The 11,371-nt window shown below is 38.6% G+C and overlaps 2 protein-coding genes across 8 annotated transcripts in view; both read left to right on the top strand.

The window, feature by feature from the left end:
• Positions 1-2,129, top strand: part of dok7a (docking protein 7a) — a 19,103-nt gene extending 16,974 nt beyond the window's left edge. For both annotated transcript variants that reach the window (XM_052600885.1, XM_052600886.1), the window contains 3 exons: positions 815-878; positions 967-1,089; positions 1,336-2,129. In XM_052600885.1, coding sequence (XP_052456845.1) covers positions 815-878; positions 967-1,089; positions 1,336-1,499 — 351 coding nt within the window. In that variant the 3' untranslated portion in view covers positions 1,500-2,129. The remainder of the gene's footprint in view (positions 1-814; positions 879-966; positions 1,090-1,335) is intronic.
• Positions 2,130-6,302: 4,173 nt separating this feature from the next.
• Positions 6,303-11,371, top strand: part of LOC128016412 (sodium/potassium/calcium exchanger 2-like) — a 41,764-nt gene continuing 36,695 nt past the window's right edge. For all 6 annotated transcript variants that reach the window (XM_052600882.1, XM_052600879.1, XM_052600884.1 and 3 more), the window contains exons 1-2: positions 6,303-6,526; positions 7,849-8,838. In XM_052600882.1, the coding sequence (XP_052456842.1) occupies positions 7,963-8,838 (876 nt within the window). In that variant the 5' untranslated portion in view covers positions 6,303-6,526; positions 7,849-7,962. The remainder of the gene's footprint in view (positions 6,527-7,848; positions 8,839-11,371) is intronic.

Here is an 11,371-nt window from a genome sequence, read left to right as displayed (position 1 = left end):
AACTGATTGCACTGTATTTTACATATTCACTGTATTTTATGTGAAATCATTCTATATTTTTAAATGTTCTAAATTCATTTTAAATAAGTATTTAAAAAAAAAAAATATTTCCAAAGTTTTAAAATTGCTTGTTTTATTTTTGTTCTTCGTGATTATTTTACTTTCTTTTATCTAAAGCACTTTGAATTACCATTGTGTACGAAATGTGCTATATAAATAAACTTGCCTTGGCCTGTTTCATCATGATCATTCAACCATTTATAAAGCTATATTTAGAGTAATTGTCATTGTGGCAGTTGCCTAAGCAGTGTAGTAACAGCACTATCTAGTGGTTATTTACAGCCAATATATAAGCAGAAAATCATTAGAATTTAGGATGTATTTGGTCTAATGTTGTTAGTTATTAGCATTTGAAAAATAATTAAATATATTAAATTACTTCATTTTCTATTTCTTATTGCATGCAATGGAAAACAGAAACACTGAGACCCCCCCTCCACTTTATAACTTAATGCATATAAAGGGTTAAAAGAAATACAGATATACAGGAGACATATACAGCTGAAGGCCACACACAGCATGTGCTTTTGAGAGTCAGTCGTGTGAAAGCTGGGTTTGTAACACATGGAGGCTTTATAATCCAGAGCACTTACAGTGAAACCCTGCTGAACCTGTTCAGACAGATTACACAATCAACCGGTGCGGACATGTTGCTTCTTAAGTGGGAGTCGGACTTAGGAAAGGCGTGTTTTTCCATGGATAAATGCCTCTCTCTCTCTCTCTCTCTCTCTCTCTCTCTCTAACTGTGTGTCAGGAGGAGCGCAGCAGGTACGAGCTCATGATGGATTCACAGAAGACTTCTCCTCATCTGACTGAAGGTGATCTCAGATCTGTGTGTTTCTGGGATTTCTCCGTGCCGTGTGATGTGTGTGTGTGATGTGTGTGTGTTTTCTGTGACCGGTTCAGCTCTGTCGGACAGACTCAGAGGAGACGTGGTGACATACGTGAACATCCCCACCAGCCCCACGGCCAAAAAACAGCTGCATTACATGGAACTGGATCTGCAGGAGTCCAGCGCCGCCGTCAGAGGTGCACAATAATACTGATATTAATAAGAGATCAAAAAAGAACATTAATTAATAGGATTGTAAAAGTTTTGAAATATTATTATAATTTAAATTAGCTGTTTCTATATAAATATACTGTAAAGTGTAATTTATTTCTGTGATGCTCCGCTGTATTTTTAGCATCCTTCCTCCGGTCTTCAGTGTCACATGATCTTCAGAAATCATTCTAATATGATGATTTGCTGCTCAAGAAATGTTCTGTCTGTAGGTAAATGCTCCAGTAAATACGCTCAGATTGATATCACAGCGACGGAGGCGGCTCACAGAGCGGGTTCCCAGCATGCACTGGGGCGGGAGGAAGGCTTACAGAGACTGGAGCAGCAGAGGAGACGACGAGGACATCCTCACACTGAAGATCGACTCTTCTCTTGACAAACTGACCAAAACACTTGCATCAGTCGAGACAGTGAAACACAGAATGCAGCGTAGTGTCATGTCTAGTGTAGTAGTATGTAGTATAGTACAGTGTCATCGTGTCAAACTCACTATGTAGTGAACACAGCAGAGCATGTGAGCGAAGCAGCGCTCTGCTACAGTTCCCACTCTGACATAATGTGCGTGCATCTTTACTAAGTACACCTGGATTCTGAAGCCTGTGAAAAGCAGACACGAGATCAAATGCACTGTTGGATTGAACTGGGTTGAGCGAGCGGCGCTGAGCTCTGTGCTCTTAAGGAACACAGCATATACACATATGTTTGAAATACAGTAATATATATTCACATATCACACGTCTGACAAACACATTCAGTCTACAGTGAGCTGCTGCTACGTAAATCTGTTTCTGTATTCTCATGTTAGATAAATGTGTGCAGTGCACAGAAATGCATTTTTAATTTATTTGGAATCATTTCACTTTAAAATGCTGAATATTAGTTGTATGGCTTTCGAGTTGCATCTGTATTAAATAGGCTGCATCTGTGTAGCATCTTTAGTCTTTTTATTAACCTAAATTCAAGTGTATCGAGTCATTTTTACATTAAACTACTTGTTTTGTATTTTGTACATTTCAGGGCTGTATTTTCTTTTTCTTTTCAGCACTGAAGGAAGTGAACACGATTTGTGTGTTTATTTGTATTTTGTCATATATTGTGATTGCAGTTTGAACTGCAATATGTTAATGTATACCGATGCTGCTAGATATAGATATTATATGTAGATATATTAAAACATAATGACTAAAAATGTGCTTTAAAGCTAACCTTTAATTGTCATATTAAATATGACATTATTACAAAGGTATTTTTTTTAAGTGTACTTAAATATGTTTAGAAACAAGTTTACTTTTATTTAATCATATCTGACCCACATGGAACTTTATATTCAATTATGTAATTGAATTATATAAAAATAGCGATCACTGATGGGAAAAACTGGAGCTAGGAAGAGTGCGACAGGAATCACAATCCTCATGTCTCATCTTCATCAAAAACACTGAAGAGGATTAAACCAGTATCTGTGAAATGATCTGAAATTCATATTTCAGAACATATGCCATATTGATAAAGCTCAAAATGTTAAAAGTATTTCTTCAGTTTACTACTAATCATAACTGCTTATTCTGAGATGAAAAAGTAAGAATATTCGTAATATATTGCTGATGATATTCGATATATATATATATATATATATATATATATATATATATATATATATATATATATATACAGTAGATTTTAATTCACGCTGTACATTATTTTAGTGATTTTCAATTGAAGCTTATCTTCTCATGCCAAATACCATCCAACAGTTACTTCACGATTCCCCATATTTATTCCAAAGTGTTTTTATTGTTTTAAATGACGATTCCCCATATTTAAAGTTGTGACGTTATAGTTGTACCTGTGCTGCTGGGACAGAGGTATAGTGACTGCCACCAATAATGAGAACTTATATTGTCTGTAATAACGTTTCTGTAGCACCAGGCGGCGCCAGAGTACATCAGGAGTTTGTGTTGCTGTCAGTTTGCCAGGACTTTCTTCTTCTTGGACTAAACAGACAACAAACCGCGCACTGTACCTTTATTGCACAGCCAAGCTGTTCACATTTAAATAGCCTACAATACACAAGCCACACAATAACAACACTGAACTAAGGCTAAGTTAGATTATGTTGTTGTGCACTTTGATTCAAGAAATGTTATGTTATATAAACACACACTTTGAAACCTATGCTTACGTTGTAATCGGTAGTTTGATGTTAGTTAAAAAGTTCTCTACTGTTCACTCACATGAGACTCCACTGAGTAATTTATTTTCTAAAGAAATTGCTTTATTATACATTTTTTTTATTATTATTATTATTGATTGTGCAAGACGTCTGGCTTATTAGCCGCTGCAGGGAAATTACAAGAATAATAAAAAAACTTGCAGTAAACACGTTTGCATTACAAACTGTGTTCATAATTAAGATCATACATTACAATCACATGGTAAGACACACCAGTTTGCAATATAAAGCAGCAAAACAGGCTGTGTTGTAGAGCTAACAATAGCTGGAAGCAGACCCATAAATATTACAAATGGCCAAAAAAGTGAAGAAAAGCTCTGAAACCAGAAGACAGAAATACCAACAATCCTGAGTAGAGGTGACCAAGTTACTTCACTTTTATTGGACAGGTATTAATTATTGTGTAGATAGAAGATCACTCTCTAAAACTTACTATTTGTGTAATTAACATAAAACTCATAGATGATCATGATCCATGTCGATCCTCAAAGAACAGCCATAATATAGCTACTACTGAATGCACCATTTGACATTTGTGTTGTGTCCCAATGTGCCTGCTTATACTACGCTTTTAAAGTGTGTAGAAGGAAACAAAAGAACACACTTTTGTGGTGGCACTTATCGGCCTGGTCCCAAATCACACCTTAAACCCTTGCCTTGTGGTCTTCCTCTGAGTCCACACTCTCGTGACTCTCGTAATGCCACTTTGACTGATGGCCAAAAGTTATTATTATTATTATTATTTGTAGTAGTAGTATTATCAAATGCCACAAGAGCAAGATCTACTACATAGCTACTCACATTATTAACAACATTAGCTGCCAGGCAAAAGAAGTTGGGCTACTTACATTTCAGTGATTTTCAACATTTCAGTGATTTTCTTATCTTTTCAAACATGCTTTAGGTGCCGTCTATGTGTAAGAACAATTGCTGAACTTTGGGGGTTTATTAAAGATACAGTTAATGTTTTGATTATTGTGGACTAATGCTTTGTTGATTAATTAAGAAATGTTTTATAAACACTTATTTGTTTGGCTCCAAATCTTAACTTACTATTTATCTTGTGTTTCCCACTTTTGGCTGGCTACACAAACTATCCGTGAATCTGTTGGTTGGTGTGCTCCAAATGATTGTTATTTTTAACAATTATTATCCTTTTTTGACAAAAAATAAAATAATAATACTAATGATACACAGGATTCCTCTGAGCACTAGTGCGGACAGACTCTGGAGAGGTGAGCTCACACAAGCGGACTGTAAATCATGACTCACTCTGAACTGTGTCATCAATCAGAGACTTTTAATGAGACAGCAGAAATGTGTGTTAATGAGGGCGAGAGTGTTCTGGACTCTGCGTGGGCAGTTTCGATAGATTCAGCAAAGCTGGCCTGCATAGGTCTGCACAGAACAGAAAAGCATTTACCCGATGAAACATTCCCAGCCAACACTTGAGCCCGAGCAACAAGCAGCACTTCACACTCCTGACTCCCGAGAGCGTCTGAAACACAGCCTTTACCTTGGAAGAGTACAACTGGAGAGTCTCACTGTAAAAGCGACAGATTTAGAGCATCGATACATTGACCCCTGTCCGCTCACTCGAAGGCGCCACTTTCCTTCCTCTCCACCTGAATAAATTCACTTCACACACCGGACAGACACAAGAATACAGTCTGACTCAAACTGTCTACAGTCTTGTCAAAAACAGTGAAGAGTGTTAATCCAAAGAGAGAGACGGAGAGATTTTCTCTTTTTAACAGGGTTCTCGAACCTTGTACACTGTCACTGGGGCGGGATCCTTTCAAAAGTGATTAATGTGTACCATTTAGACTCTAATATGTGCTTTTACAGTACTAATATTCACCCTTTAGAAAGGTACCTTTAGAAAAGGTATACCGTCCAACTGAGAGATTCTGGACCTTTTTTTTTTTTCTTTATTTATTTTATTTTTTTCGAGAGAGAATTGTGCTAGTTTACCAAATAAAATCAAGCCTGTTAATGTGGGCGAATCTCATGGAAGGCTGCAATAAAAATGTCTCAAAAAATAAATAAATAGGTCTAAGTTATAAATAAATAAATTAAAAAAAATAAATAAAAAAAATAGCCAATAAAAGCATTGCATTTATGAAAATTAAGCAGATTTATTTCCAAATCTCATTGTTGCAATGACTTATGAAACACCCACCCACCCACACAAACATATATATATATATATATATATATATATATATATATATATATATATATGAAAGTATTGCTATCTGTACTTCATGCATTACAGAAAACAGTACCTATTTAAAAAAAATGTGTTGAACAATTAATTATTTAATAATTATTGTAATTTATTTAAAATGTATTCATGTATTTATTTTGACTTAAAGCGAAAACCACTAACCAAAGGAAATTCACTTAACATCGCTTGCTTTGTATGTTGCTTCATGAATCCCAGCAAGTGTTTAGGAGTTTAAGCAATATTCTAGCAAACAATCCAGGAACGATTTCATTTTATTATTATTATTATTATTATTATATATATATATATATATATATATATATATATATATATATATATATATATATATATATATATATATATATATATATATATTTATTAAAACAAAACAAACAACCAAAAACAAAATGAATCAGATATATTGTATTATTATTATTTTTCTCTATTTCGTATACATGGACATGTTTTGTGGTTGTTCTATCGTTCCAAACTCGTGATGATGCGAGAGTCGGAGAACGCCGCTGCTGTAACCACGGCAACGCCTCCACTTGGGCATCGTGACGTCACTGAGCCACACGGCGACACCTGTGCGCGCGCGCTAACACCCACCCAACCACACCCCCCCCCCCCCCCCCCCCCACACACACACACACACACACATAGAGTGAGAGAGAGACAGAGAGAGAGAGAGAGAGAGAGAGACAGAGAGAGAGAGAGAGAGAGCGCGCGGGGCTGTGCTCAGTCTGATCGTTGCTCCTCGCCGTATGTGATGTCTGGGAATAAAAGCATGACACTGGACACAGAGATGCGCGCTCGGTGCTCCGCCCCTGAATAACATCATCATCATCATCATCAGAGTCGGGGAGGAATAACTGGAGGGCACGAGAGAGGACGCGCGCGGACTGTCAACCTGCTGCACGTTCATCCATCACCTCTGAATGTAAGTCAGATTTTTAATTTATTCGATCAGTGAGTTTATCAATGTGTTTATTTGCTCATATTAAACAGTTCGGAGCTGGCACATTGCACATGATGCCTCATTAGAGATTATGGGTATAGACAGATAACGGGGCGTTTGATCAGAACTCACAGTCAAATATCAGGACTATTCATCATTCAGTGGTTTTACATATACTGTATGGAGATTAACATCCTTTGTCATGTGGTCCCAGAGCTCAGAGGTCATGAGAATGATTGGTCTGTTGCATGTCAGACAGACGGTGATTATTCAGGTATGACATCCATACCCCCCTTTAATGGAAGCATGATAAATGGCAGCTTGATTAGAAGTGACATTGCCATGCATGGAGATATATTTACTGATGATGTTAACAAATGACAAATCACTGCGAGAGAGATTAACATGATAAAGGGTTTAGAGACATTCAGATATTTATTTCATTAACCTATATGTCTAAATATCAGAAATTCCCTAAATAACAAAATAAACCAACTCCTATTTCCCACTATATGTATCATTGTCATGACAAGAAACAGACAAATAACAAATAAATAGAAATAAAGACCAAGAGAACAACAGTTAGAACTAATCTTATCACATCACCCAACACGTCTGGTGTCTGAAATTGAAATTGTTCTGGACACCCCGTTTTTTTTTTACTTAATTTAATCCTATCCAGCATTAAGTGTAAATGCCTCAATACAATACATGTGGTAAATCACTTTAACATACTAAGAAATTTGATGCACACTTTTTTTTTTTAATCAGACTACACAACTTTCATTCATTTACTCTAATAACATGATCATCAAGGAAGCAATACTCTTGATCTAGTGAGGAAAATATTACTTTTATAAGTGTTTTAACATTGGCATGTGAAGATCTGAAAGTAGGATATGAAAGTTCCATTCTACATGTATTTTTCTTTATTTTGTATATACAATAGCATGTCAAAACAAAGAGATTTGTTTTGTGGCAGTCGGATTTTCTGTAGTAACAATGTGAATGATTTTTAGCTCTTGGTTATATAAGGTTCATGCTGTGAAATGTGCTGCGTCGGACATGAGAGGGATGCATACATGCATTTGATATTGTGCCGTTTCACTGTGACCTTGAAAATGCAGACGCAGCTAAGAATAAGAACAAGTCAGCAATCGCAGATGCTCACAGATTCACACTTGCACGCTCACAGATTACTTAGACACACAGACATACCTGACCTGGCAGCACAGATCGTGTTGGCTTTGTGCGGTGTGTGATTAACCTCGATCCTGCCCTCTCTGTGTGATTATTTTTCTCAGGCTAATATGAGGAAGCCTCTGGTGTGCTGAAGGACATCTGGATTCTGCAGATTTACTGTACAAGTAGCATTCTCAGCATGCACTAAGCCCAACTGTAGCGTAACGAGAGAGCACATGAGCATTGAAGCAGAGAGAATTGCCATGGCCTCCGACGTGCAGCACCATCAGATCATCTGTGCCCGCCTGCACTCTCAGCGCTTGTGGAAGAAACTCAGGCCTGCACGGGTGCTCGGCTTCCTCATCAGCCTTTTAGCAGTAAGTGCAGTGGCCTTCTCGTGGCGCTCTACTGCTCAGTGGGAGGAGCTACACAGCCACGCCCCACACAGGACACTGCTCTCCACACACCTGGGATACCACAGTAACCTCTCGGAGGACACACCCATAGCGATGCGCTCATCCGCGGTGTCAAACGAGAGTCAGGGGGACTATCCGACGGACCTGTTCAGCCTGGAGGACCGTCGGCGCGGTGCTGTCGTCTTACACATGTTCGGCATGATCTACATGTTCATTGCTCTCGCTATTGTTTGCGATGAATTTTTTGTCCCCGCGCTCACAGTCATCACAGAGAAACTCAAGATCTCCGATGACGTGGCAGGAGCCACCTTTATGGCGGCCGGGGGCTCGGCTCCTGAGCTCTTCACCTCTGTCATCGGTGTATTCATTTCCCACAGTAACGTGGGCATCGGAACTATCGTCGGGTCTGCTGTGTTCAACATCTTGTTCGTCATCGGAATGTGTGCCGTCTTCTCGAAAGAGATCCTGAACCTGACGTGGTGGCCTCTGTTCAGGGACGTCTTCTTCTACATCGTCGGTCTCATCATGCTCATAATTTTCTTCCTAGATAACTACATCATGTACTGGGAGAGTATCAGTCTGCTGCTTGCCTACGCCGCCTATGTGCTCTTCATGAAGTTTAATGGGAATGTAGAGACTCTCGTCAAGGGCATCATAAACAGAAACCAGGTGGTGGAAGTGGAGGCCCAGCCAAAGGTGAGTTGATGACATCTCTTCCTTCCACTTACTGTCCAACCATCATAGTTTCAATGGACCCCCATTTGAATTAGGGACTGGCTGAGGAGACTGAATAATTTGATCTTTGGTCTGATTGTAGAGAGTGTTTTCCGGGCAAGATTACTGCACAATGTTGACTTCCCGAACCCAAAGTTGGACAGGGTCTTTAACTTTACTTCTGTTAGGCTGGCATCCTGCAGACTTTAGGTCGAAGTCCCACCCAACATCCTGGAACAAGATCATTGCAGTGTTCAGAATTACTTGAAAATTACAGACAGGTTTGTTTAATTAGGATTGTAAATAGAGTCTGGACCCTCGAGTAGGCTGTCAGATAATTATCCACTGTGAATTCAACATCAGTGCGAACTCTAAAAAAAAGATGCAGAAGTAGATGTAGACCTCCACGAATCATGAGATATCAGATTGGACATCCTACCCCAGGACTCTTCAACTCCAGTCCTGGAGGGCCGATGTCCTGACAGCCTTAGTAGCAATCCCAGTTTAACCCAATTGTCTGTAAACTGCAAATAATTCTGAACCCCTTGATCAAAATCAGCAGGACACTGGCCTACCAGGACTGAAGGTAAAGTACAGAAAATTAATACTATACACCAGTGTTTCCCAATCCCAAGGCCCCCCAACACACACCTGTATCAACTCATTTGCACATTAGAAGAGAGGTCACATCCTAAAATGTATGGTCAGATAAGAAAGACATCCACAATGTGTACTGTTAGAGTGTCTCCAGGAACAGGGTTATAATATTATGTCCTACATTTGTGTGTTTTTGCTAATATATGACTATAACCAGTATTTAAACAATCACTAGTAACACTTGTGATATAGAAAACATATAATCAGTCTTTATTTCAGACCATAAGGTAATAACAGAAGAGGAAAGGGATTTAAAGGTTATTTAGCTGGAGAGTGGGATTTGTTGGAGGACAGGTCTGGATTGAAATGAGATACTCTCTGTATGAGTTCATGAGGATCACGAAGAGTAAGCACATTCTTATATTCTAAGCACACAATACTGAACCTGAATTACCCCTTAAATGTTGCCAGGCAACAGGTAGATGTTGTCTTTATGGGATACACGTAGACACATATGCACATGTTCATGCATGACTGGGAATATAGTCTTCCTGCAGTTCTCTTTGTTTTGGTGTTCATGAAGGCATAAGCTCTTCATTTGTGATGCAGTAGTCATGGATGCATCTGAAATAATCCTGCAGGCTTTATGTACCATAATCCATTTCTCTCCGCTAATGCAACCAGGCCTCGACTAACAATAATCATGATCTAATACCGCAGTTCAACCTTGAGCCTAATCCCTAACCCCTGTTGTTTTCAAAGCATCCTCAAGCACTGCTCTAGAAGATTCATAGCTTTCAAAGGAAGCTCCCTGAAAATCATCTGCTTTGAATGTTGCTTCATTAATCCCAAAAGTGTTTAGGGGTTCAAGCAATATTCTTGCTAACCTACAGAAGAATTGTGCTACTTGCAAACAATCTACAAAGTATCATTTGTTAATTTAAATTGAGACAGAAAAGCATTAGCAGGAGTAAGATCAAGTTTTTGCTTACGCAGTGATTGGGATGTGCCTAATTAGTTCCATTTGAACAGTCTGCACAATTTTTTTGCAATTTGCACAATTAACTTGAAACATCCACAGATTCAGCAAACTGGTTTCGGGATCAATGCAGCAGTTTTTGCAATCACATCCTTGCAGATACTGCTGGTACGTCACATGGTCTCCACAGCAGTTCACACTCCCACAGGATTGTAGTGTTTGGTCAACTATTTGAAATCTTAAAACCTGTAACCTTTGTGTTAGCAGCTCAAGATCCTAAAGGAGCTGTATTATGCATGTCCCCTGCAAGGAATGGTTTTCAAAACTATGTCTGTCTGTTCTTGGCTCTGATGCCCCTTTCTACAACTTGAATGCAGAAACATATGCATCATACTGGGAATGTTTAGGGTGGTAACAATGTCACATTCACAATTACCAACATCAAATTTAGCAGATAGGGAATTATTTTAACCCTCAGCCATTTTCTATGTGATTTCCCCCTGAGGATTCCTACACCGCCATTGTTGTAATGGATTAAGGTGGCCAGGAGGAGTCTTGCGGTTCTGCTGGATCTCAAAGGAGACTCTATTGCAATTGTTGGATGGTGGAGTCATTTTCATTGCCTCATTCTGTTCATAAGGGATTAAACAATGTCAAGTGTTGGTAAAGATCTTTGGGTTAAGCTGAACAAATTGTGTCCTGTTGAAAAATGGAAACAATCCTTGGAAACATCAGTGGCTTCTCGTCCCTCTTCTTGGATCTGCTGTTGGGTTTCAGATATGGCAACGTAAGTGAGCAGGATCCATACAGGGTTAGATAGGTTCATCTGGGGAAGTGAACTTCTGTATGTTGATATATAAAAAACATCATATTATAGATCTGATAAGTGCAGTAGAACAGATGTATTTTTCAGCGCCATTAGTTTAGGATGATGTGCCT

The sequence above is a fragment of the Carassius gibelio genome, chromosome A7, assembly GCF_023724105.1.
Source record: "Carassius gibelio isolate Cgi1373 ecotype wild population from Czech Republic chromosome A7, carGib1.2-hapl.c, whole genome shotgun sequence".
Taxonomy (NCBI): domain Eukaryota; kingdom Metazoa; phylum Chordata; class Actinopteri; order Cypriniformes; family Cyprinidae; genus Carassius; species Carassius gibelio.
Note: the sequence above shows the minus strand (reverse complement) of the source record. Positions and strands in the feature narration are given on the sequence as shown.